Source organism: Fringilla coelebs, assembly GCF_963513975.1.
Source record: "Fringilla coelebs genome assembly, chromosome: 3".
In the NCBI taxonomy this organism is placed as follows: domain Eukaryota; kingdom Metazoa; phylum Chordata; class Aves; order Passeriformes; family Fringillidae; genus Fringilla; species Fringilla coelebs.
Window position 1 is genome coordinate 16,305,264 of NC_140030.1, and position 26,127 is coordinate 16,331,390.

The 26,127-nt window shown below is 37.5% G+C and overlaps 1 protein-coding gene across 5 annotated transcripts in view; it reads left to right on the forward strand.

Annotated features, from left to right (window-relative positions):
- KIDINS220 (kinase D interacting substrate 220) overlaps positions 1 to 26,127 on the forward strand; it is a 75,178-nt gene that overhangs the window by 33,441 nt on the left and 15,610 nt on the right. For all 5 annotated transcript variants that reach the window (XM_084203241.1, XM_084203244.1, XM_084203245.1 and 2 more), the window contains 7 exons: positions 443 to 583; positions 1,203 to 1,446; positions 1,617 to 1,705; positions 2,662 to 2,806; positions 4,418 to 4,580; positions 19,451 to 19,629; positions 22,726 to 22,952. In XM_084203241.1, coding sequence (XP_084059367.1) covers positions 443 to 583; positions 1,203 to 1,446; positions 1,617 to 1,705; positions 2,662 to 2,806; positions 4,418 to 4,580; positions 19,451 to 19,629; positions 22,726 to 22,952 — 1,188 coding nt within the window. The remainder of the gene's footprint in view (positions 1 to 442; positions 584 to 1,202; positions 1,447 to 1,616; positions 1,706 to 2,661; positions 2,807 to 4,417; positions 4,581 to 19,450; positions 19,630 to 22,725; positions 22,953 to 26,127) is intronic.

Consider the following 26,127-nt stretch of genomic DNA (forward strand, 5'->3'; position numbering starts at 1 on the left):
GACTATTAGAGTAATAGCATAATGTGCTTGGCTGGAAGGGAGATAGAAAATTTTGCTGTACATTTTTTGCAGAGCCATGTTTGAGGACTAGCTGAAGCTACAAATGCTTTTTTATTTACTTCTGAAATAATGCTTTTTACTGTGCATAAATGTTACTTTCTTAAATAACATTGTAATGGATTTTAAATAAGGATAGTTTGCTATATCAAAGCGGAATATATGTTTCTGCTATACATTTTTGTTCAAAAAGGAAATTAATACGTTGGAAGTGATATTTTAGGACTTTTCACTTTGAGTATTTGTAAATTTTTTCTTGTAATCTTACTGAGTATTTTTGGGACAAATAGTAATCGGCAAAAGGAAATGTATGTATTTTTATCAGTTTTAAGTATTATAGATGTGTCCTTTCCTTCTTTTCTTTTTTTTTTTTTCATTTTTTTAGGTTTTGAAATGTGAAGTGGAACTGATGGCCAAAATGGCAAAAACCATTGACAGCTTCACTCAGAATCAGACAAGGCTTGTTGTAATTATTGATGGACTGGATGCTTGTGAACAGGACAAGGTTTTACAGATGCTTGATACTGTGAGTTGGATCATTTTATAAAGATAACCTCTGGATTATATGCATGATCTCTTCCACAAATGAGTTCAGATACATATGGTTGTTGTGTATTTTCTGTAGAAAGAAAGCTATGTTGTGGTAATTAATATTTGTGTACATTGGCATAACTATAATGCTAAGAGTGATGGATTTTAAAAGTTGAAAATTAAATTGCATGTTAGTACTTTTGAAAGGTTTGAAACAATCAAATACAAACTATGGAAAATAAGTATAAGGTTGAAACAAGCTTAAAATGTTTGGAGGGTTTTTCATATTTTTACCTTTGAAGTACTTGAGATGAAAAATACTTAAATGCTAAATATTTGTGGGAAACTGGAACATTACTGCATGATACATCCTTGGTGATGATTTCCATTGTAAATTCTGCTGTTGACTTGTTGAGTGTGCTTATTTCTAGCTGTGAATAAGTTCCTAATGTTAGATACCTCATATAGAAGAAGATGACATGTCCATTCATCTCTTGGCCTCTCAGGTTTTATTCCTTGAACAGAATGAATATAAGCTGTTGAGCCAAATGTTCAAGTGATCTGCAGCTACAGTTAGTTGTTACTAACAAGGTTTACTGTCTACTTTTTTACAGGTGCGAGTCTTGTTTTCAAAAGGACCATTCATTGCGATTTTTGCAAGTGACCCACACATTATTATAAAGGCAATTAACCAGAATCTCAACAGTGTTCTACGGGATTCAAACATAAATGGCCATGATTACATGCGAAATATTGTCCATTTGCCTGTTTTTCTCAACAGCCGAGGGCTTAGTAATGCAAAAAAACTGATGGTAGCTTCAACAACCAATGGGGATATTCCTTATGCAGATAATGCAGGTAAGGTTCTGCAGGAAGGTGATATGAGCATTACAAAACCAACAATCCAAAATCTGTGTTTTGGAAGAAATTTTTAAAATAATTGACAGATCATTAGTATTATTTTTACAGGTCAGTCAAATGTATATGACTAGAGAGATATATGCCTACCTTTGTTTTCCTTTCCATAGGATTGCATGAAGAGGTTGACAGGAGAGTTTCTCAGAACAGTCTTGGAGACATGACCAAGCTTGGTAGCAAAACTGCTCTCAACAGGCGGGTGAGAAGGATTTTTAGTCTAAATAGAGATACTGGTAAAACCTTTTTTTCTTTTCTGTTTTTTTTTCTTTGACATTTTCAGTAATATCAACTTGGAAGACTTATCAACCCATTCTTTTGAAATTTTTATAAATGATCCATGTAAGAAAAGTCTGTTCTTACATTAGTAGACTGATGCTCTGTCAAAGAGGAAAAAGTTTGCTTGCTCACCAAAGTATTCCTTTCCACAAAAAATTAAATACAGCTCTCTGTGAATGCTGAGATGATACAGCAGATCCTCTAGGAGCTATGGTCTGTGTGTATATTTTGGATTTTTTTTTGTGTAAGCCTGACATCAGTTTGTTGCAGGACGTTGCAACAAGAGACAGTAACTGACTTAATCAAAGCAATATTAAGTACTAGACTTGTACTGCAATGTCTACCACATTCTTATCCTGCTTTCTCTCCTTTCATATTTACATAAAATCACAAACTGGTATCTAGAAAGTTGTGAAAAAGAACATAGAGTCTGAGGCTACTGAGTTCTTGAGCTGCCATTGGTAGAGACTCTGAGAATTATGTAGTGGAGGAGCCTAATGGTCGCTTGAATTGTTACATGTGGGTAGTAAATGGATCATATTAACTCATTGGAGAGACAGTAGGAAGCATTGATAGAAATGCTGAAAGTAGTAATCATTTTAGAAAATATTTTGCTATGTTACTCTATTTTGCCCTCTCAGAATTGATGTAGAAGTAAAATGTGTAACTCTTACCACTTCTTGGCTTCTGTGGAAATAGTGTTCAGCTTTTACACAGGTAAATCAGAATTAAATTCTTGTACATTTGATATTACCTGTCAGGTTCACAGACTTACTCACAAAGGCTCTAACTTGATGATCAAGTAAAACTGAAGTATTTGAAATACATAAAAGCTTTTGGTACTAATCAGTATTCCTTGGGTTTTTGCTTCATTATCAGGATACTTACCGAAGGCGCCAGATGCAGAGGACCATAACCCGCCAAATGTCATTTGATTTGACCAAGCTGTTGGTTACAGAGGATTGGTTCAGTGATATCAGCCCTCAGACCATGAGGAGGTTGCTAAATATTGTTTCAGTGACTGGTAAGCATGACATGCTGGTATGCAGTAAACAGGATTGTGTTTTGGCTGCTTGTAGTTACACTCAGACTTTTCAGTGTGTAAACTAAATTGAACAAGTCAGTTGATGTTTTGATTTTGAAAGTCCTTCTGAAGCAAACTCTTCCAAAATGTATGAAAACATTATTGACCATTCTACATGGAATTTGAAAGATATGTAATATTTGTTGTTTCATTGGCTTCAGTTGGGAGACAAATTATTCTATTTTGCATTTTTAGGAAATTTTATATTTTTTTATTTTGAAGTGGTATAAGAAAATTACATTTTTCAATTTCATAATACTGTGGTGTGAGCAAAGATTGTAGTGATGATATGTAAAAAGGTAAGCTGTGAGTGGAAAACCAAGTATGTATCCTGTTTATTTTTGCTGTGAATATTTGCAGTTCTTTTTCCCTAAATGATTGTGTAGGGCTGATGAAAGCATTTTGTCACCTGCTTTTCTTCAATAAAATACAGTCAAGACATTGGTATCTATGAACTTTAAAAACTGGAAATAACTGGAAGAGGGGTTATGGAGGTTTAATAAAAACATGTTTCATGTAGTAAGAGAATGGGGAGTGATTATTTAGTGTCTTTTCTATTACAGACAGTAGAAGGCACTGGGTGGCCCTACAGCTACCCAAAGCAGAGAAATTGAGTTACTTTTCACACTGTGTATAGTTAAGAGAATAAATCTGCAACATATTTAGCCTCTCAAATTCTGGGCTAATGTTTTAAATAAGTGGTCTGTCTCTTAGTTGTTACTGCAATTTGTAGCATGTAACCTGTCTTGTTTTGGCAAATTACAGTGCAGTTACAAAAGCATAACAAAATCACAAAATATTAGTTGTAAAATTAAACTAAAAAAAAAGACCTTGCAGGAACACTTTTATTGTAGTATAATCTGTGGTTAGACATGATGATTTCATGAACAGCTTTATGATCAGAGCCTTCAGGCTGTATGTTACATGTAATTACAGATATAAATAAAAGACAGAAAATTTGCTGAAACTTCAGATGCCTAAATTGTAGTATTAACTTTTTCTGGTTTTCAAAATAACCTTATTTGTAATTTATACCTTACCTTACTAACTTAAACCAGTCTTTTTTTATAGCATTGAATTTTACTATATTAGCTATTGAAGTTGGCAGTTGTATGCTTAACTTGTTTTGACCACATTTCATATACGAGTGCATAGAAAATCTGTCAAAGTATTAGCATGAAATTCTGTGTTTAGATGGAGAAATTAATGCTGTGTGAAATTCTTTATTGAATTTGGTTGAAGTAAGTTAAGATTCATCAGGAGCAGGATGATAGTAATTAGTGTTTAAACTGGGGCTGAAGTTGACAGTTTTGGAGAGTCTAATATTTTGACCAGTATTTGCAGGGATTTTTATTAGACTGTAAAATTATATTTTTAGATGTATCTTGCAATGATTTTTGAATTTACTGAGCTAAAAATATAATAGCAGGAAGTTCACATATCAGATAATAACAAAGTAACATAACTGTTACTTTGAGGGGAAAAAAGGTATCTTTCAAAAGGGAGAAAAAAATCCTCTATGTTTTCTTCTGTTCTTTCTTGTTCTTTCAGGTCGTTTATTGAGAGCCAATCAAATCACATTCAATTGGGACAGACTGGCAAGTTGGATCAATCTCACAGAGCAGTGGCCATATAGAACATCGTGGCTCATCCTGCATCTTGAAGAGACTGAAGGTGTTCCAGATCACCTGACTTTAAAAACCATCTATGAGAGGTAGTCATTATTCTGGTAATGGTGTGCAATTTCAGTGATTAAAATAGTGATTGTTATTAATGATCACTAGAATAACATGGCTTTCAGACATTTATCAGGTTGTAATCTAAAATTCCCACAATCTCACCCTCTTTTGCTGACTTTTGAAAACTCTAAGTGAGTTTCATTGCTAATTGATGCTCCATGTATGAATGAGTGCTTTGTATTTAAACCAAAGAGAACTGTACAGGTATTCTTTCACAGGCAGCTAACTGTACTTTTGTCTCTTGATATCCTTTTCATCTTTACTTTGGCCAAGCTACAAGTTGGATATTTTTTCCACTTCTTTGTTAATCTGAAGTAAGCTCAGCAGAAACTGGCCTTCACTGATAAAAATCTCTGAAGGTTTTGTGCTAAGCAGGTGTGCTATGGCAGTGCCATGTGCTGCAGTTAAGGGATGTGAAAAAGAGGCATGTCTTTCTCCATTTCTGCTACAAGTTGCTTTCCTACAGAGCTGTCTAGGTATTACTGCTGAGAACAAATTGTCCTGTGTTGCCAGTGAGCATCTCTCTCCAGAACCCTCTGCTTGTAAGAAAAGATTTGTGAGTTGTGACCTGATGACAGTGGGAGGAATGGAAGAGAGAGATGTGACTGAGAGTGGGGCCTATAGAAGGAAAGCAGAATCTGAGAGTCAGGGGGAAGAAAGAAAGGTTTGGTTTGGATAAAATATAATTGAGATCCAATGAAAAGAGCTGCTGAGGTAAAGAGAGAAGATTGTGACTGATTGAACAAGTTACCAGAAAATCTAGAAATTTTGCAGGGTCCAGGGGAATGAACTTGGAGAGAAAATACTGGAAGTGTGCTCTGCAATGAAAGTCAAGGAGTAGGAGGTGAACTGTGTAGGATCTGGGGTGGGCTGAGAATGGAATTAGGATTATTTGAGAAAGATTGAATGAGTTGTATTAGAAAAGTTGAAGTGCAGTTATGATCTGAACACAGAAATCTCAGAAGGTAGAGGGATAAGTGTGGATTGGGCATGATGAGGCTGAGGATTGAAGACAGATAAAGAGGGCAAGTAGTAGAGTGAAGTAGTTGACTGGCTTTAAGATGGAAGATGGCTTTAGAAATACCAGACTTCACAGGTAAATTAAGTGCATGATTAGAAAACACTCTCCTCTAGAGTATGGACCCAGTTTTTGAGTTTTGCGTTTCCTCTATGAGTATAATATACCTGTGAAATCGAAGGTAAAGCACAGGGAACCCATCTTTCGACTGTGTGTTCACACAGTTAGTATCACAAATGTTTATGTGATCAGCTAAGTAAAGTAATTCAGAATCATCAGGAATTTCCTTTTCTGTCATGCTTTTTATTCAAACTTCTCTTTGTTCAGATTTCTGTAAAGCATGTTTCACAATTTTATATTTTCAGTATTTACCCAACAAACTCATTACAGTTTTCTGATTATTGGCATCTAGAGTAATAAATCACTTTGGGATGATTGAAGTCCAAAGCTGTCTTCAAGACATAACAATGTTTGTCTTCTGATAAACCAGAAGAGGTATTAGAGACCTGATTTTTTTTTCATAAATGGATGCTAGTAATTCCAGTATTCATGGATGTTAAATCGTAGTAAACCAACATAAATAAAAGGACATTGACAAGTGAATGTGAATAACTTACTTGGGTTCTGGGTTGTTTGTTGTTAGCACAAACACTTGAGCTGTTGATGCTTAGTGCCAGCTGGAGCGAGTCATGGTTTATTAGTTAAGGTGTGGAGGAGATTCATGACTGCTGCTGTGTTGTACCTCTTGCTATGCAGGTTGTTTGGAAGTGATACAGCCACTTGAGTAACTGCTAGTTCATAACTGACAATTACAAGGGTATAGATAATTTTTTAGTGTTTTAAAACCAGAGTACATAATGGGAAGAAACAGTGAAGAACCCTGTACAATGTATTGGAAAAGGGAAGGTGATCATCATCTTTTAAGGAAAGCCGTTTGTATTCTACCTGCAATACCAGAAAAATAAGGAAAAGGAAAACAAGACCAATTCTTCAGCTTCTTAACAATTAAAGAAAAAAGTTTTCTAACAATAATGTTGCTGCATGCTTAGGAAGAGAATTGATGTCTCTCAGCCCCTTCTATTGAACCTGTGTAAGGAACTAAATATGTAACTCTTCTGAGGTATTGACAAAGCTGAGGTCTGTCTGGTGATTTGAGTGATCTTCTTTACCATATGCTGAATGTGAAAAAGTCTGTGAACTCTTCTCTGGGACTATACAGACCTCTAAAATTATGTTTTATCCAAAGTAATCCTTTCAGTGTCATTGCTATTCTTTTTATCTGCAACTGTTTAAGGTAACTTGATTCAAATAACTGTTTCACTATCATTTCAAAGTTAGTTCCTCTTCTAAAACTTCAGTTTCAGTTTTCTAAGTTTTGTTAGTTTATAGAGCAGCTTTCCCATTGGAGTCTCTCATGTGTTATCAAAATACATACCAGATTTTGATAATTATGTAGCATGTTCCTGTACTGAGTTTGTTGTTCTCCGCTTTTTATTCTTCAGGGTTTTTTTTTAAATATCTTGATATTTTAGCTCAGAATCAAGAATATAGTTTTCCTAGTATTGAATAGTTTTTGTCAAACTACTTTCTATTGTGACATTGCAGCTTTAGGGTTGCTGCTTGGACATCTCGTCAATAAAAGGAGTCTTGTAGGTTCTATGTTAAATGTAAGAATTTCACGCTTGATTGCATTCTCTGTGTAAAGAGAATCCTTTGATATTACAGTTGCTTTTCCAAATTTTAAAAGCTCATGTGTTAAAAAGCTTTTGAATCACAAGGATTCCCTTGCAGTGAGAACTCTCCATTGCCTTCCCCTCTGCTGCAGACGGTGCGGAGCAGAGGGTGACCACGCTAGGCTGACCAGTTACAGCTCCCTTCAGCGGAGGAGTTGCTGTAGATGGTCGCTGTGTGCGCTGAGGGTGCAACGGGAGGGGGTGGGGGGGACAGTTAACCCCGTGTTGCCCTGCAGCTGTGTCTCCGAGGCGGGCTGTCCCCGCCTGTGACCCCGAGGCGGGCTGTCCCCAGCGGTCCCCCGGCAGCGCTAGTGCCGCAGGGACTGTGCAGCGCGGCGCGGTGCCGGCAGGTGGCGCTCCCGGCTCGGCACAGCCGCGGGGAGCGCTGGCGCCAGAGCCTTGGCTCGCTGTTTCCCGGAGAAAGCGATACTTTCACAACATACAAAAAATACGGGAAAGCGAAAAGAATCGGGTAGTCAAGCACTAAGAAGCAAAAGAATAAATATAGTCTTTAGTTAATTCTCCTCTATGCAGGCACAATGATATATGATTTCCATGATTATATGCTATTTTGCCTCCATGAGATTCCCATCTTGTAATGTCCAGGATTTAATTTTGCAAACTGTAGTAAAAGAGAAGGCCATTTTCTGTAACATTGCAGTGCTGTCTTTTGGAGTTGAATGCAATAACTAAAGTAAGACAATGAAATGCTGTTCCACAACTATTAGTCAGAGTTTGTGTGATGCTGGACTAGTCACCTCTATAGTACCTTTCACTTGGATAGTAATCATGCCTCCGTGGGGAGGTGGTGTACAGCTTATGGTTCTGTAGGCTGATAATGCTAAGTACTCAGTGTTCAGAGCTATATCTGGAGCTACTGGGAGCTCTGCTTTCAGTTGGTGGAGTATTCTGGAAAGAAATGGATACCTCAATTTGGTAACTAAATAAGTTTACTTGTTATCTCTGTGTTTCAATTTGTCATTAAAAATAAAGCTAGCTAATATATTCTTATTATGAAGACTTGTTGGGGAAAGTAAATTTGTCTTTTTCTATAGATACTGTGAAGAATATCAAAGACTAAGTTGATGAGTATGAAGCCAGATCTGTTAGGAGAAGTGTGTATTTCCTATTTCATAGTATGCCGAGATGAAAAACCTACTGAATATCATATTGGGAAGTTTCTTCCAGGGTCTATAACAGAAAACCCAACAAACAAACAGAAAAACCACCCTCACAAAAAACCCCACCAAAACCAAAAGAACACAGACTCCCCCCGCAAAACAACAACCAAAACCAACAACAATGACAACAACAACAAACAAACCAAAAAAACCAAACCACACAACCAATTAGAAAACCACAAGAAAAACCAACCCAAAACAGAACACCCCCCTCCTTCTTCCCCCCCAGTCCTCTAAAGAAAATTACTCTTCAGTTTGTGACACATACACACCTCTGTGAACAACCTTTATGAGCTGGAGTCACTTAACATCTCTTATGGTAACAGGTTGAGACTCTGTGCTCTCAATCTTTTTTAGAGGGAGGCAAGCCCATGCTTTGTCACTGTGGCAAATTTTGAAAAGAAAATGCTGAATCTGCTTTGTTGGCTTTCAGTTTATATGCTCAAGAAAAATGTCTTTACTCTTTATTTCCTTAAACTGACCTGTTTTATCATCTCACTTCTATCCTCTCATTTCAGTCTATCTCTATCTACTTGTCTGGTTGGTCTTGCTTTTCACCTGGTATATTTATTATTAGTAGTATTTACTCCTTCAGGTAATGTGTTGCCTTTTCTCATCATCAGGATTTTCATGTAGTCTCTCTCCTTACCAGGTTAAGCTCTTAATTCTGATTTTGTTGCTCCTCCCCTTTTTGTGTTTAGGTTCTTCAGTGGTCAAGCTCACTGTTGTCATTACCCATATGTCCATCCTGGTCTAATTTAATTATCTTTACCATTTGATTTATAGCTATGACATAGCGTTAATATTTCTCTACATTTATGTTGTGCTGTATTCTCTTCTGCGTTACTGTAAAGAGTCAATTTTGTGTAACACCAAAGTGGCTTGCAGAAGTTGCAAAAGGCAAATTTTTAAAGATCTGAAGTGAAATAAAATATGTGGGCTTTCTGCAAATAAATTTCTAAGAGAATTAAGTTGTCAGATTAAAGCAAGTTTCTGTTGAGTGTTTGCAACTGAGACTTCTCAGACTTGTAAATTAGCCAGCTATGGGAATGTGCTCTCTTGTGAAGGCAAGTAAAGCATCCATGACACCAGAATAAACGACAGTGTCAGATCTAAATAAATGATATCTTGGGAAAAGTCACTGTGGCTTTTGTAGGAAAAAATATACATTTTACAAAACTGAATTCTCAACAGAGTCCATGAACATAGGAAGAAGACAAGGAACTATTTTGAAATTTAAGACATTTTAAGCAAGATCTTATTCTAGAACATCTAAATGTATTAAAATCTAAGATAATAACAGGCACGATTGCCCCAGGAAAACAAAAGAAGGAAGCAAAAGATAGGAGTATGTGTCTCATGAGAAACTTGCAGGTGAGGATTCCAAAGATAATTCTTGTGCTATTTGACATGCCAGTGAATGGTCTGATAGAGGGAGGTGATGCCATGTGGGCATATAACCAAGATAACAGTTTCACAGAGGGTTGTGGAAGTAGCTGTGAGTAAGTTGCAGATCAAAGTTGTTGTTCATATAGGTATATACCCTACTGGGGAAAATAATCTCATCTACAGCCCTGCTAACACAGTAGTGGGCAGTAAATCTGTGGTAAGGAAAGGAATTAATCAATTGTTGCTGATTTCTCTGAACAATGTTTTGTGCCCCACTTCAGTCAGAAAATGAAACAGTGTCTTTAGGAGTTCCCTAAAACAACAAAACAACGGAAGGGCAGAATGTATTGTGTTATACAAATCTGTGATTTTTCTAAGTTCTAAAGACTGAGTTTCTAATCATCGCATTTCAAAATAGTTGTACCAAAATTGATATACTTAAGAGGCCAGGGAAAGCTGTAGTCTCACATCAAGCAGTGTTGACTCCCAGTTTTGCCAGACTTTCTCCTCTCTTCTCCAGCCCTCCGCATTCTTAAGACATTTGATTTATTTCTTTCTTTTCCCCAAAAGTCCTAATTTTTTCATTTCAGTTTGAGGCTCTGAGTCTTGGTAGTCTTAGTTTCTTGATATTTTCTACTTCTTAAGACCAAAGATGTCAGGGATTGATATTTACCACCATGTTGATCAAAAATCATGCTATTAAAGCTGATTGTATGAGAAGAAATGTCTTCCCAGTCCCTTTCCTCATCAAATTGCCTCCTTAAATAAGATAATCTGCTGAACATATTTTATCTCTTCGTATCCTTCTTATCATGGCAGAAATCAAAGTCTGCAGTACTTTGTCAATTGGAAAATGTTCCTAGAATTCACTGAAGTAATTGTGTAACTCTCTTGCCTGTCCTTCTGGAGACTTTTGTCCTTCCAGAGGCATTAGGGAGAGTTTCTGTATCTATGAGCAAGCCTGTTCTCAACTAGATGTGGTAAATTTACCAGTCTGCCACTTCTTAGAGCTGTTGGTAGCTGGACTGTAAGATTTATGCAATTGAAAGTGAAACTTCAGGCATGCGTATGCCTCTTGAGTTCAAGAATGTCTTGTATGGCATTTCAGAAAATTATTGTAATTGAATACTTGAAAAAACTTGAAAAACTATGGACTGAATTTTTACCCCTGAGAGTCCTGTGTAATCAATGGTTCTGCTGTGAAACAGTTCTGTTGTGAATGTACAGAATTGCTAAAGCAAGGCCTACATTGCACCTAGAACCTATTCAGTCAGTAGCTGAAGCGCTTAAAGAGCCAAGTAAAGGACAAAAAACGTGGTTTGAGCATGTTTGAAGCAGGAGGATAAAATGAGGTTCAGCACAAAGTACAGCAGAAAGGGCTACTTTAATTCTAAGATAAATGTGTCTGAATTAGTTGTACCAAGTGCTGGGACAGGATGTGTTACAGGTTGCGGGAACCTCCTGGTGCTGGTGAGCAAGACGTGTTGTCCAGCAGGCAAGGAAGGCCACTGTGGAAAAGTTCCAGTTGGCCTTTGGAAAGAAAATGGCGGGGTATGCACTGGAGGCTACCAGAAGAATTTAATGATCTACCTGTTACAGAGGGCCTTTTGGAAAGAAAAAAGTCAGTATGAAGTTGATGACAATCCATGAGAATTTCCTCATGGTTGTGCTCAGATACCAGACATTCACCCAGGCACTAGGTAGAGGTGTGGTAAATATTGTCCTCTCTCTTATGGGGTTAGGACCTAGGTTCTGTGTCTTTCTGAATATAATTCTAGCCCTTACCTGCTGAAAATGTGAGAAGTGTAAGGCTGGTATATCTGAGTAGGTAGCCCTAAGAGGGACCATGAGATCAGTGCTTAAAGATGCTGGGGAGGGGAGGGTGCTTGTCCCCCATGACTGAATATACAATTTTTTTAATGCTACAGAATTCAGATATTCATGTAACCTTCTATTCAGGTGCTTCCTACTGGCTGCTTTTGATGTTAATCTGCTTTTTGGGCTTGATGTCACGAGGGACAGTCCTACCTGTCATTCTTTGCCCTAACTTTGACCAAACTGGGGTGTTAAGACAGGGGCTTTGAGCAAACCAGAATATTAAGACAGAACTTTCTGATTTTTTATGAGGATATTTGCAAATAGCTGATGGTCTGTAAATTTCTGTGACTATTTTTATATATTTATTAAAAATATTAGAACAGAAGAGCTTGGCTCAGGATAGAAGAAACTCATGAGCCATCTGTTCAGATTACGATCTCCACCCTTCCTTAATCTCCTTGAAAATATGCTTTTTGGGAAGCTGAAGGAAACTATGGAAATCAAGAGCTCTTTGATTTTGAAAAAAGATTTCTCAGGACAAGAAAATGGTTATACTTTTCTCAGAGTTGTAGGTAACCGTTATTTAAAACTTAGCAACATGTAATTCATCCATCACTTGGGCTTTATTTAACCTCTGTGATAAAGTCTTTGTGCACATATGTGTGCATGCCTACCTATGATGGATGGCAAATTGGATGGCAATACGATGTGCCGAGGCAGAACACACCAAATTTAGAAGAATAGCATAACGGCTTTCTTTAATTCAGCACCTTTTTCTCTTTTTCTTTTTCTTTTTCTAATTCTTTTTATTTTTCTTGTTGGGGGAAGGAGGGAGGGGGGTTACAGGGGTTGAAGCACCAAAGGATCTAAGCGAGCCATAGCTCATGTATTAATTTCATTTTAAGGCTTTTGCAACTTGTACAGCATTCCAAGGGATGGATTGTGGAATATATGCTTTGTTTAATTTATCAATAATAGAAGGAATTGTTGTTTCTTAATTTTTTCAGTTCCAGTCCAGTTTCAGCACTGGTATATGATTTTGCTTGAGTTTTTTTCCAGTCTTTAGTGAAGTTACTCTTTCTTGAAATCAACCACAGAAGGGTTTTTCTTTTATTTTTTTCCTTTTCTCTTGAAATTAAACTGGTACAAACGAATTGATTTATAAGTGAAACCGCAGTTCATTACTATAGATTTGGAGTTCTATAACATGGTTTCAGTGGTGCCATGTTTTCCTGATAGATTCAGATCTCTTGTGTAATGCACACATAGTAATCAAATCAAGAAATCACTTACGTTAAAACATTTTTCTGTTTCATGTACGGTGGAATATTTCTCCTTGATTGTTTACTACCTCAATTTAAGAAAGTATATTTATAGCATACTAAAAATATCACCAAGATATAAATGATATGAAATTATTTTATTAAAGAATCTGATTTCATACAAAAATAGTATTCTGTAGCACTAGTAGTAAAATTTATTTTTCTCCATATAAAGGCTCATTTATTTTTATAGCAATTTGATGACACATCTGCTTGCTTTATTCAGCTGAAAAGAAAATGTTGGTTCTTGGTGTTTTGTAAAATTGCTTTGTTAAATTATTTTCAAAATCGTTCAACTTTTAACAAATGACATTTGATACTAACATTGGAAAGCAATTTCAGCTAATTAAGTAGATCCTTCTATAAACCATTGGAACATTAAGATGACAAACTGTTCATTCAGGATTATTTTAATTGGTACAATTATTGTAATTTTGTTGCAATTATGTGTTGAGCTAAAAGCTTTTGTTTAAATCATTTGAGGTTTTTTTTGTTAATATACATAAGTAAGAAGAAAAGTAAAATAAAAATGGAAGATAAGCATTATCTGTTTACTTTTTCATTACAGTGCTTTAGACAAATATCTATTGAATTATTCTTTTAGAAAAGTATGTTACATGCTTTCAGCAATTCTGTAGAAATTTTAAATGTTAAAATTCAGCAAGATCATTGAAATGTAACTTTTTTGGAAGGTTATTATGTTAATTCCAGTTGTGACACTGTTTAAATACCTTTTTAAAAAAAGGGTGAAATGAACTTCAGAGGGATTTGTGAGTTGCTTAATACCTATTGATGTATTAATTTAAGAAGTGTAGCTATTTAGTGATTATAGAAATTAAAAATGAAAACTCTGTGGAAGGTGCCACATTCATCACTCTGATGATAATGTTCTCTACAATCATCTTTGCCCAGGCCAGGTTTAAATAAATCACTTCCTTTAAGTAGACAATTTAGTATTGTAGACCTCACAGTGAGGCATTACTTCTAAAATATTTAACCTGCTTTTTGTTTTTCCATCTCCTTTTATTGCCTCATACTTAAAAGGCAGGGCACATAAAGTTATTACGTTTCTTACTGTGCTAATAGTGTGGTCTCAATGTTAAAAGGCAATGTAGCAGTTGAGTAGTAGGTGGTTGATGCCCACCTTTTTTAAAATTCTTTTGCCTTTTGTAATTCAAATAGCACTGCAAAGCTGTGAATGAATCCGGGCATTTGTAACTGCTTTAACACTTTATTTTAATCATAAAGTATGCCAGAGAGTTGTTTAAAGAACAGAACTTTTTAATATGGCTCAGTGACAGTGTGTGATACTGGGTGTGGGAGATTAGTTTAATAAATACCAATCTTTTAAGCATCAGAATGGTTTTTTTTTCTGAAATGATCAAAAGCAGGAACGCTTTAGGAGGAGAGGTGGAGAGGTGGTTTATCTGCTGGTTCTTGAATTGAATAGAGTCAGTTTTGCAAATCAAGCTTTCCTGAATACCTATGGTAATAGGAGTTTTTAAATAGCTGTTGCATCTGTTCAGTGAAGTCTCTTCTGCTTAATATGCGCTGAGGGGACTTGAATTTTTGTCTACATAGATATATCAAACTATAGCTTTCTCTTTTTTTTGGTCTTTATAAAGATAAAGCATTTGTTCCCTTATGTTATATTATTGACTGTGTGATGGCTTTTTGTTCCTATTTTTATATGAATGGGTGTATAAGCGAATGTTCTTTTTCAGTGTCCAAGTGACCTGTTGCAGTTTTCAGTTTGAGAGAATATTTGTAGCACAGGTGCTAATATATTGAAAGTACTACAAAGTTCCTGGAGTGATTTGTGTGAGAGCTTTTACCACTGTCACTATATTGACCAGACATGAGAAGAGTGGGATAAGTAACTTCAGTGCAAAGCATAAGATTTGATTATTAGGTATTAGAGATCGGACATCAAATTAGCAGACTGTTGAGCATCAGAATTTCTTATTGCATTCCATAGCGGCCAAGATTTTCTAGTTTTGTGTTTCTCAGCATCAAACCTGTAGAAATTTTTTTCTTATTTTTAATGACAAATTATTTCATTATTTGAAGCAACATTTTTGATTTGTACTATCTTGAGAGAAAAAAATTTAAAAGCCCATGATAGATAAAACATGACATGCCTTCATGCTCATGCCTTCTGTTGCTCTATTATTTAATAGCAATTAATTAATTTGCTTTTTATGGGGTGTGAAAGTTAAATTACTTTTGTCCATGCAGTTGCTTGCTTCTGTAAAACACATGAAGAAAAAAAATTAGGTGTGCAAAGATCAATTTGAAGCATTTCTTTGTTTTTAACCTTCAGGGAGAGAGGTTTGGAAAGAGCAGAGAGAACAGCCCTTTGGGGTATGAGGACTTGTAAAGAAGTCAACCTTCTATCAGTGTGGGAACAGCAGGGTTCTGCTCCATGAGCGAGGGTGAGCTGGGAGCTGAGGAGGGCTGCAAGGCAGGCATGGCACTGTGAGCAAGGGGAGCAATCACTCAGTAGCCAAACAGGAAAAGCTGAGCGGGTTCAGTGACGGTAACCAGGGACAGCCAACAGCCCTGTGGTGTGTAGCCACAAGGCACAGCTCAAGGCAGGAAGTTAAGCCAGTAGTCAAGGTCAAGACCAAAGGTGCATAGATGTAGCTCGGAGGAGGACCAAGGGCAAAGGTCTGAGCTTAAAAGCTGTTCTTAGCTCAGGCAGGAGAGCCCTGCAGTGAGGCTCCTCACAGCTCTTGTCAGCACAGCCCGGTTACTGCGCTACACTGGGTCAGAGGCAGCCTGCCCCAAAAGCCCTGGCTGGGGGAAGAGGTGAGTAAATCCTGTTGGCATATTCCAGGGCCTGACATAACCAGTGGCATAGGCAATGTGGGCACCTCCACTGCAGCCTCCAGTGCGGGTGAAGGTGGGTAATTTTGGCTGTTGCCATTTTGCCACCACCTAGTAGGGTAGTGAAGGAGATGGCCAATAGGTTCAACAGCTTAGCACCTTCCTCTGAGCTGTGCTGGCAACATTCAGTGCTGTACACACTGTCAGACCATGGTTGGTTATTTTCTAAGTCAGTCATGGAAGTACAAGGTGACCGTAATTAGAGCAAATGTGAATCTAATTTACAGAATGAAAGATAAGATGATGTGCCTCTGTGTACTTGTACTAAGTTGTCTATATTTGAGGAAAAAGCCAGGAATAATTCATTGTTGTTGCAATGTAACTTACTCCCGAATGAAAGCAGTTTTTAATTTCAGCTGCTCATGGGAAAGCAATGTGAAGAGTAGTGGAATTAATTTTTAAGGTTCGCTTCAATCAATGAAATGTTTTGTTTTAGTTTAATTCCTTCTAAATTCAAGTAGTTTCTCCTGGAAACAGACAGTCTGTAGCACTGACACTTTCTGATGTTTCTGATTTTAAATATAATTCTTTTGCCTCAGGAATCTAGCCCCAAAATGAAAAAAGTGTGTTCACAGTGCTTTATTTTTAGATCTGCATGCTTGTATTTTAGAAAAAGTAACTTCTAAAGTGCTTTAAATGCTAACCTTTTATTTTTTTATCTGAGAAGTGCAGGCACGTATGGTTTTTGTGGCTCTTTGCCAAAAGATTATCATTTACATAAATATTTCTTTCAAAGGCGTAGTTTAAGACATTGAGCTCAGGAGGTTAGAATAGAGACTTCAATCTGCACACCAGCAGTGGGCTATTGGCTTCTGAACAGTAGCTTTGTTCATCGCATTCGGAACACTGTTCGCATTCAGACTTAAGTAGAGCTGGCATTAAAAATCAGCTAATTTGTTTCATGTGATTCATCAGCTGTGTGTTTTATTTAAATCTATGTCACATTCTCTTTTGGCTTTTTATTTTGTAGATTGAAGTGTTGAAGTAGGCCACTCTTTAACTCTTCACTTCCTGACTTGAAAAGTGACTTAATTTTTACTTTTACAGTGTTGAACTCCTGTCTAAAATACAAACAGTGTGTATATATATATATATAACAAATATATTTAGCTAAAGTGCGCATTAAGGATCTTGGTTCTCTTCACAATCTGATGTTTGATTTAAAACATACACATTTACAGTCAGTTTAGTTGTAGTTTGATGTAAGGCTAAATAGAATTTCGTAAGGTAATAGCTAAATATTAGTGTAAAATATGCATTTCTCAGATTCAGTGGAGTATCCAGGTTTTACTTTGATACTGCCAGTGTTCTTATTTTTTTTCTTTTTGCCCTTCACTCCTTGAGGTTAGGACTACTTTCAGCTTCTACTAGATTTCTTTGAACTTTGCCAGAGAATGAACTGTACCCGTTATTTGAAATTGTAACCTTTGAGTGTCAAGTTTGTCTTCTCACAGAAGCACTACCTTTTACAGAAGCACTACCTTTTATTCTCTTACGGCTGGAGTCTCTGAAGTCTTACATGCATTGAGCTTCCCTAAAGTGGATAACCCAGCTGCCATCTGGACAATGTCTCATAACAATTTGTTCTGCAAAACCTTTGTTAGAATGGGCTACACTTGCTTTTATGCTTTATATTTGTTACATTTTTTCTGTGCTATAAAGTAATCTCTCACTGTGAATGAAGTTATTCAGACACTGTTTATGACAGCATGGTATGGCAGTATTCTCTGTCTGTTAGGTACATGGTCCATTGTTTTCTGATCAAATTAATAGGAATTTGTTAATTTTTGTCTTAGTATGTGGCTAGAATGTGGTAAAAGATCAGATTGAAAGATTACCACAGCTGAAATACATTTTTAATGCAATGGAGTTGCGCTTACTTCAAGCATGTAGCATTGATTCTCAATTTTTTTATTTTTCTTAACATTAAATGTATTCTGTGTAAATCTGCAACTTTTGTCTCTGAAATAATCCCATGGTACATAAAATTCTACTCCCTGTGGAGAATCTAAAAATAAAGATAAAAAAGATTGTTGCTTTTAAAAAGCAGACAAATTGTGAAATAGGGTAAGATTGTTCAGCTAATGGTAGACTTAGTTCATTAGCTGTCTTAAAAATACAGTTCAATTACAACCAGTTGGGGGTTTCTTTTAAGTGTTTTTTTCTTTTTGAAGACACAATGTGATTGTAAATTTATTTAATGTAAGAGATTGCTGGTGTCCTGATGATTTACTTAGTGTGCATGATTCTCCTGCCTTCCTACCCATCCATGCATCGGTGCACTCATTTCCCTCGTGACAGCATTTGTAGTTGCCTTTGCTCTTCTAATTGCCCAGTAGTTGGAGAAAACACACTTTCTTTTTTCTATGCTACCTTCTTTTAAGCAAGTTACAGCAGTTCACAGAGCAGCCAACACATCTATGCTGTACCCCTTTATCATGGAGTTGTAGTCCTAACACATCATTGAAAAGAGCCATTAAAAGTCATAATTATTTTTGTATTTATATGAAGTTCATTGGTTTTTTCTCCTCATAATTTTTTTTTTATTTTTACTTTATGTACAGTGTGGTTACTTCACTGGTATCCATATAGAGTGGTGTCACAGTCACTTTGTAGCTCTTACTGTAACTGTGTTCACTATTCTCAGTGCATTCTTTCACTGTTTACGTATTTATTATGCTGGGTGTGAGTAATTTTTCATTTTAGTAATTTGTAATGTAGATTATAATTTCTCATTTTATATGTGATACCAGTACTATGAGATGAAACATCAAGTAAGATAGGTCCATCTGACCAACATTGTCAGCCTCCATCACTTGCTTGGTAGGAGCTTTTCATGAACTTCCACAAGACTAACATTTAATCCTACTTGTTCCTTCCTGAAACTCCCCTTTATACTACTGCTCACAAAACCCCCACTGTTGCTTGACAATAGTCATAATGCTTGAACAGTCCCTTACATTGATCATGTCTCATGGTTTTGTTGTTTTCATTTGTTTGTGGCTTTTTCTTAGAAGGTGAATTGCTTGAAAGCAGGTGGTTGTTTTCCCACTTTTTATAATGAATGCACAGTTAGATTTTGATCAACTTTAAGATGCCTGTTCCTCTTACAAAAAGTTTAAAAATGAGATTGTTTTTCCCATGGAATTTCTGAATTGGGTATAGGAATTTGAATAGATGTTTGGGGTTAAAGTTCACAAATGTTAACTTCCCCTTACTTGGGATTTGACATTACTGATGTATGGCTTCTTTGACATTTCTCTGAAGCATACCATTAGATCAGATTGTTCAGCAGTTTAAGGTTTTTTGCATATTAGAAAATATTACATTGCTCTTTCTGCAGACAGAACAGCTTTTTATGGGTTCTCTTATTTTCCAGAGAGCAGGAAGAATTGGGTGCAAGTGTGCTAGTATTGCACCCTAGAATATTACTTTGTAAACTGAAGTCATACTCTAATAAATATGGTTTATGATGTATCTAATTTCACCCCCCAGAATTTCAAAGAATATTCCTACAACTAAAGATGTTGAACCTCTACTTGAAATTGATGCAGATATACGGAACTTCGAAGTATTTTTGTCCTCACGAACACCTGTCCTTGTTGCACGTGATGTAAGAACTTTTTTGCCTTGTACAGTGAACTTGGATCCCAAGCTACGAGAAATCATTGCAGGTGAGTATGCTTTCAAATAAATGGAAAATGACAAATCTGTTATTTATTTTAAGTTGAGCTACTTGGCATATCACACAGAACACTCATTTGTTCATCAAATCATACCTTTAGATTGTCTGATTTGACTTCAGTAAGAGGCCATTCAGTTTCACTTAATAATTTTGCTGTAATACTCAGACCATCCTGGACTAAAGCTTCTCTTTTGGAGGGCAAAGTCCATTGTTCTTGCTTTGCAGAGCACTTGAGGAGATGGAAGAAACCAATACACACAATGATATTTTAGTAGAAGAGATGCAAGTTGACTTCAGATCTTTGTTAACAATTTTGAAAGTACATGTAAAACCCTGTAGAAATTAAGTCAGTGAAACAAAGTCTTCTCCAGGCTGGAGAACCCCAACTCTGTCAGCCTTTCCTCCTAGGGGAGTTGTTCCTTAGAGTCTTATAATGGCTTAGGTAGGAAGGGACCTTAAAAATGATCTAGTTCCAACCCCCTGCGATGTGCAGGGATACCTTTCACTGGACCAGGTTGCTCAGAACCCCATCCAACCTGGTCTTGAGCACTTTCAGTGTTGGGGCATCCGTAAGTTCTCTGGTCAGCCTGCTCTACTATGTCACCACCTTCATGGTAAAGAATTCTAAACCTACTATCAGTTTGTAGCCATTCCCCCTTGTCCTGTCACTACATACCTGTAAATAGTCTTTTTCCACCTGTCTTGGAGGCTCTCTCCAGATGCCAGAAGGCTGCAATTAGGTCACCCCAAAGCCTTCTCTCTGAAAAATCCCAATTCTCTCAACCTTTCCTCATAGTAGAGGTGCTCCGTTCCTCATCAGTCATCTTTATGGCCTCCTCTGGACTTGCTAAAATACATTGATGTCCTTCTTGTTCTGGGAATCCCAGAGCTGGATGCAGCACTGCAGGTGGGGTCTCACCAGGGCAGAGGGGCAGAATCCCTCCCTCACCTGCTGCCTACACTGCTTTGGATGCAGCCCAGGACATGTTTGTCTTTCTGAGCTACAAGGGCACATGGCTGGGTCGAGTCCAGCCTCTCACCCACAGCACCCCCAAGTCCTTCTCAGCAGGGCTGCTCTGGATCTGTTCATCCCCAGCCTGGATTGTTACTGAGAGTTGACCCAAATCAGGTGATCTTATTAAACCTCATAAGATTCCCATAGGTCCCCTTCTTGAGCTCATCCAGGTCCCTCTGGATGGCATCCCATCCCTCAGTTGTGTCAACTCCACCACTCGGCATGGTGTCGTCTGCAGACTGGCTGAGGATGCACTCATCCATTCATGTCAATAATGCAGATACTAAATAACACTCGTCCCTGTATGGACCCAGTGGACACCACTTGTCACTGATGTCTGCTGGGACTCTGAGCCATTGACCATTATCCTCTGGATACAGTTGTCCACACACAATTTCTTATCTGTGTAACAGTCTACCCATCAAATGTATCTCCAATGTAGAGAGAAGGCTATTGTGGGGAACTGCATGAAAAGTTTTGTGGAAGTCCAGATAAATACAGATATCTATAGATAGATAGCTATCCAGAGAGATATCTCTAGCCCTTCCCTTGTCCACTGATGCAGTCACTCCATCACAGGTCACAGGTTAGTCAGGCAGGACTTCCCTGTGGTGAAGCTGTTGCTAGCTGTCTTGAATCACCTCTGTCCTCCATGTGCCTTAGCAAAACTTTCCTGAGGATCTGGTCCACGATCTTCAGAAGCGAGGCGGACAGGTTGCTAGTTCCTGGGGTCCTCCTTGTTACTGTTTTTAAGAATTTGCATCTCTCCATCTCTTGATGTAGAGGGAAAACTCTCTTCCCCACCTTCCTCTCCTATCCCATTTGAACAGCCTGCAGCCATCAACTGGGATTCATCCACCAAGTTTCTGGAATGTCAGCTAGGTCACAGCTTTCTGGCAGCACAGTGGCTTCCAGCTCCTTCTGTTAGTTGCCGAGTCTGTGTGCACTGAGGTGGAGGCACCTCAGCTGGGCTGTCAGCTGTGTTACCTTCTTAGAGGAGCACCCTTTAATTCCTTTGAAGTATTTTAGTGGTGTTTCCCTGTTGGATTCTGTTACCTCAGGAGTTCCTGGCTGATCTCCATGAGACTTTCAGTGGAGGAATTGTTTCTAATGTCCAACATGAATGTCCCCATGCGCAGGTGCCTTTTGCCTGTTATAGGGAGAATACAGGGTCCCCTGGATCTCGGCTTTTTTCTGGTGGCTGTTCTGTCTCAGGGAGGCCAGAGCATGATTCCAGCAGTCTCTATCCTCTGACTCTTCAATGCTTCTTAATCTTTCTGCTTCCTTACTTAACTCTTTTACCAGGCTGGACCAGGGTTGTCTCCCTGGTCATGTCTCACACAGCTGTTGTCTCTACTACCATCCAACACTGGTGACAGGCTCTGACCCCTGCAGCCTGAGACCTGGATGGGAGCTCTGTCTGTGTTGTCACATCCTTTCTGGTGGTGGCAGAGGACTATGGGTTTGTGCCTTATGTGGATGCCATATCTGAGCTCCTTCTGAGAGGATAACGACCACCAAGGGGGCTCACCTCTTGGGTAGGGTGACTGCACCATTTCCTGCGCCCTGGCCACTCAAACTACCTTGTCACTCTCCCTGGGCTGTGGGTTGTTGGGGACCTTCTTTTCTTTGGCAACTCTCAGGTCCCTGTAGCACCTGAAGTGAGAGGATTGAGAGACCCTGGTGGATCAGAAGAGGTCCCTGTGTGCTGGGATTTGTCACTCTGCCATTGTACAGACCAGCCTTGGAGCAGCTTCTCTTGGAGTATGACTGTTAGGTTCCTTTATGCCACATTTAAAAAAAAAAACTTAATGTTTAGAGAGATTGAATATGCTACATAAGTTTTATGTGATAAACCATCCTAACTTTCCTAAGGACTCCTGTGTAGACGTGATAATCAAGAGAAATCAACCAAATCCAGCTGAAATTTGACCTTCTTGATGTTCTATTTGATAAGCTCTGTTTGGAGTTAAATATACAAAAATGTACTGTAGTGAATTGGCAAACAAATAAAAACTTTTCCAAATACTTCAAGCAAAATCATATTCTTGTTACCAATTTATTTTTCAGATGTTCGTGCTGCAAGAGATCAGATGAATATTGGAGGACTTCCTTATCCCACCTTGCCTTTACATGAGGCACCTGCTAGAGCAACATCTCTGTTCAGTCAGCCTTCCTCAGCTTGCTCTTCTACAGCCTCTTTCAATGGGCCTTTCAACAGCGGAGTTTTGTCCCCCCAGCCTCACAGCAGTTACTATAGTGGTATGACAGGACCTCAGCATCCCTTTTACAATCGGGTAAATAATCGAGATCCAATTAACATTCTTCTGATTTAGTTTGGTAATACTGCAGATGTAATCGATTAAATATTAAAATACCCATGCAAGTTTTATTTAGGAGTGGGAAAAAAGTCCAAAAGCTGACAAATTTTGCAGTAGTGTTCAGTCACTGTTGTTTGGGGAAGAAACATGGTAAATGGCATTAGAAAAACAAATTACAAAGGAGAGAAAATAACTTTGAGACACTGCTCATTTGTAGGATATTGCAGGGCTTTTTGGGTTGCTGGTTTTTTGTTTGTTTTTGTTTTGTTGGGTTTTGGGGTTTTTTTGAGGGTGGTAAACAGTGCTCAGTTTTTTGCATGCTCATAGATGTTGGAAAGGATCCCATCTTTTTTTGGTTACTTTTGTTTAAATCATACAGAAACTCAAGTGGGGAGATAGATTATGCGAATGTATGTCTGTCTTCCCTTCTGTCTCTTTTTAAAGTTATTCCGTGATCTTTTCCCTAAGCTGGTGTTGTACTAGTTTAAAGGAATTAACATGAATTGCACAAAACATACATTTTTGAGCTATATGTGGGCCTCAGAAAACATAGTCCTGGGAGCAGCTCACGTGAAAATTGAATTCAGTGCTTTACTGTATAGTTCAAGAGTGTCTATAAACTTTCTGGTTTTGTGGGATGTGATCACTATTTTTAAACTTTATTTTTCACTTTTTTTTCCTGTAGTACTATCATGAAAAAAACCACAGAGAGCTGATAAAAGTCATAGTGTACTTCTATATACAGGAAATTGCTTAACATTAAGTAGGTTTGACTGTAGATAAACATATAACCTATTATGGTGAAAAGTAAATTGAGTTATTCATAAATCAGCGTGTGTTAACCAAGGCAAAAAAATGTATACGTAGGCCAGAACTTTTAAGTTATGTGTTCTGAAATGATTCTTATATACCTTCAAGACATTGACAGTATGCTGTTTGGTTGAAAATAACATAAAATAACATCTATTTTGAAGTAGTCCAACACTGATAAATGCTTGACACATGAATATTTGTGTTGATACTAACTCAGCTTAGTCCAAGTAGCTGTTTTGTTGGAAGCCCTGTTTTTGTGTCTTTTTTGCCCTGTTTTATGTTACTGTACATGACAAGGTTTAAAGTCTGGGGTGATAAACTGTTGAAACCTGTGTGGGGTTTTTGGCTCCAATAAGCATTAGAGAAATAATTACTGGTGAGTCATAAGCTGTTCTTACAAAGAGTTTATTTGTTCATTTGTGTTAAGGCTTATAGACATGCTTACTTTTTTGCCTGCTGAAGACTAAAATACTTCAATTTTGACCTTTCTCACTGGAATTTTATACTACCCTTCTAAAGTATAATTATTTTTAGTGTGTCACTTAATAAATATTGTCAGAGAACTGTATTCATTATTCTGGACTCATAAAGGTACTGTCATGAACACCACATACTGAGATGAGTGATGAGAAGCTTTTAAAAGTAGAATTCATCCTGAAACACTGTTTCCTTCAGCATTTTCAATCATATTTCATTTCTCAGGTTTTTGTAAAAATGGTGTTTAAAAAAGCCAATAGCAACTCCCCAGTAGAAGTTTCTGAGAGAGGTCTTGGATACTGGTATGACACAACACAATGGATTCAGATACTTCTGTGGAAATGGCTGGATTTTATTCAAAAGCACCCTCAGTTCTGGGGATATGTGCCATATTCTGACCAGTAAATGGTTCCTGTCCTATTGTCTTTAAGCATTAATTTATGCTTAAGAAAAGCCCCCTTCAGCTGTTGAGGAAAATACTTTATTTTTGGAAAATACAAGTTTTTTAATTATGTATGTTTCTTCTTTTTTCTTTAGTTTCTTCTATGTTATGGACCTGGAACTTCCAGTGATGTAATCTATTAATTTTTGGTTTAAAACCCAGTTCTCCCTCTGGTTATCTCTGAAGGGAAGATTATGGTCCCATTTAGAAGCTCTTCAATTTAGCACTCTGGCTCGCACATAGGGCTAAGCTGGACATGTACTGTTTACCACAGTCTAATGCCTGGCTGAAAGCTGATTTCAAATTCAGCTTCTCAAAATTGCTGCTCTCATGGATTATTGTGGAGATGATGTTTCTTACAGGGAAGGTCAGAGCTGTAGGCAAGTCTAATTGGGGTTTCCTGGGTGGGAACAAGAAATTATGGTATGTGAACACTTGTTTGTTTTGGTTTTTTTTTTACAAAAGAGGAGAAAATTCTTTGATATCTTGAACAAATAATGTTTTGCTACATCCATTAAGCTTTTTAGACTATCTGTAGACTTGAAGAGCAACTCCGCACTGGTTTATGCCCAATATATATTTATATTGATCTCATGTTTTCATGATACCTGTATTGTACTTCAATTGAGGATTGAGTCTGAAGTGCTTGGCCTGTAATGGAGAATTAATTCCACAACTGGGAAACAGTGAAGTAGCTGAAATGGGCCCAGGGGTTGATTTGAAGTTATGAGAGGATTTTGGGATAATTGCCTTAGTGGACAGATTTTTTTTCCATTGCTTTGTAGTCTGATATCATGCAACCAGCAAGCTCCCCGTGTGTTTCAGGGAAGAGGCTCTGCAGTGAGAGCTGGGGGATTGAATGCGGTTTGATTGTTAAACATTTCATGCTTGGGGGTTTTCCACATGGTTTAAACTGTTAGTGGAAAACTGAAGCATTAAATGATTCTATGGTATTTTCTGGAAATTAATCTCTTCCAGAAAAAAGTTTGTATTATTTGTAGAATGTGCCTTATGACAGTGGAATAATTTAAATCAGTGGACTTTCCTGCATAATTCTATACTAGCCAAATAATGTAGAGGCAAAAGCTAGGTAACCAAACTTCCTCAATTAGACTAATGGTTACAATGAATATTGTGTAACTTCATATGTTGGAAAAGCATATGAAATTTTTGTGGTAATTATGTGAAAGTGCTCAGAATCTACCTCTAGCAGCTAAGAATATGGAACCATTTTTATTTTCCATAAAATGCTTGAAGTTGTAGCATATGCTACATAAATGATATACTCAGAAATTAAACTTGAATTTCTCAGTTCATTTAGAGCTGCTTTTGAATTCAGGAGTTTTTAAGTCCTTATTGGCAAATCTAAAGTGGAATATTTCAAGAAATTTAACTCCTTCCTCATAGATTCTCCCTTTA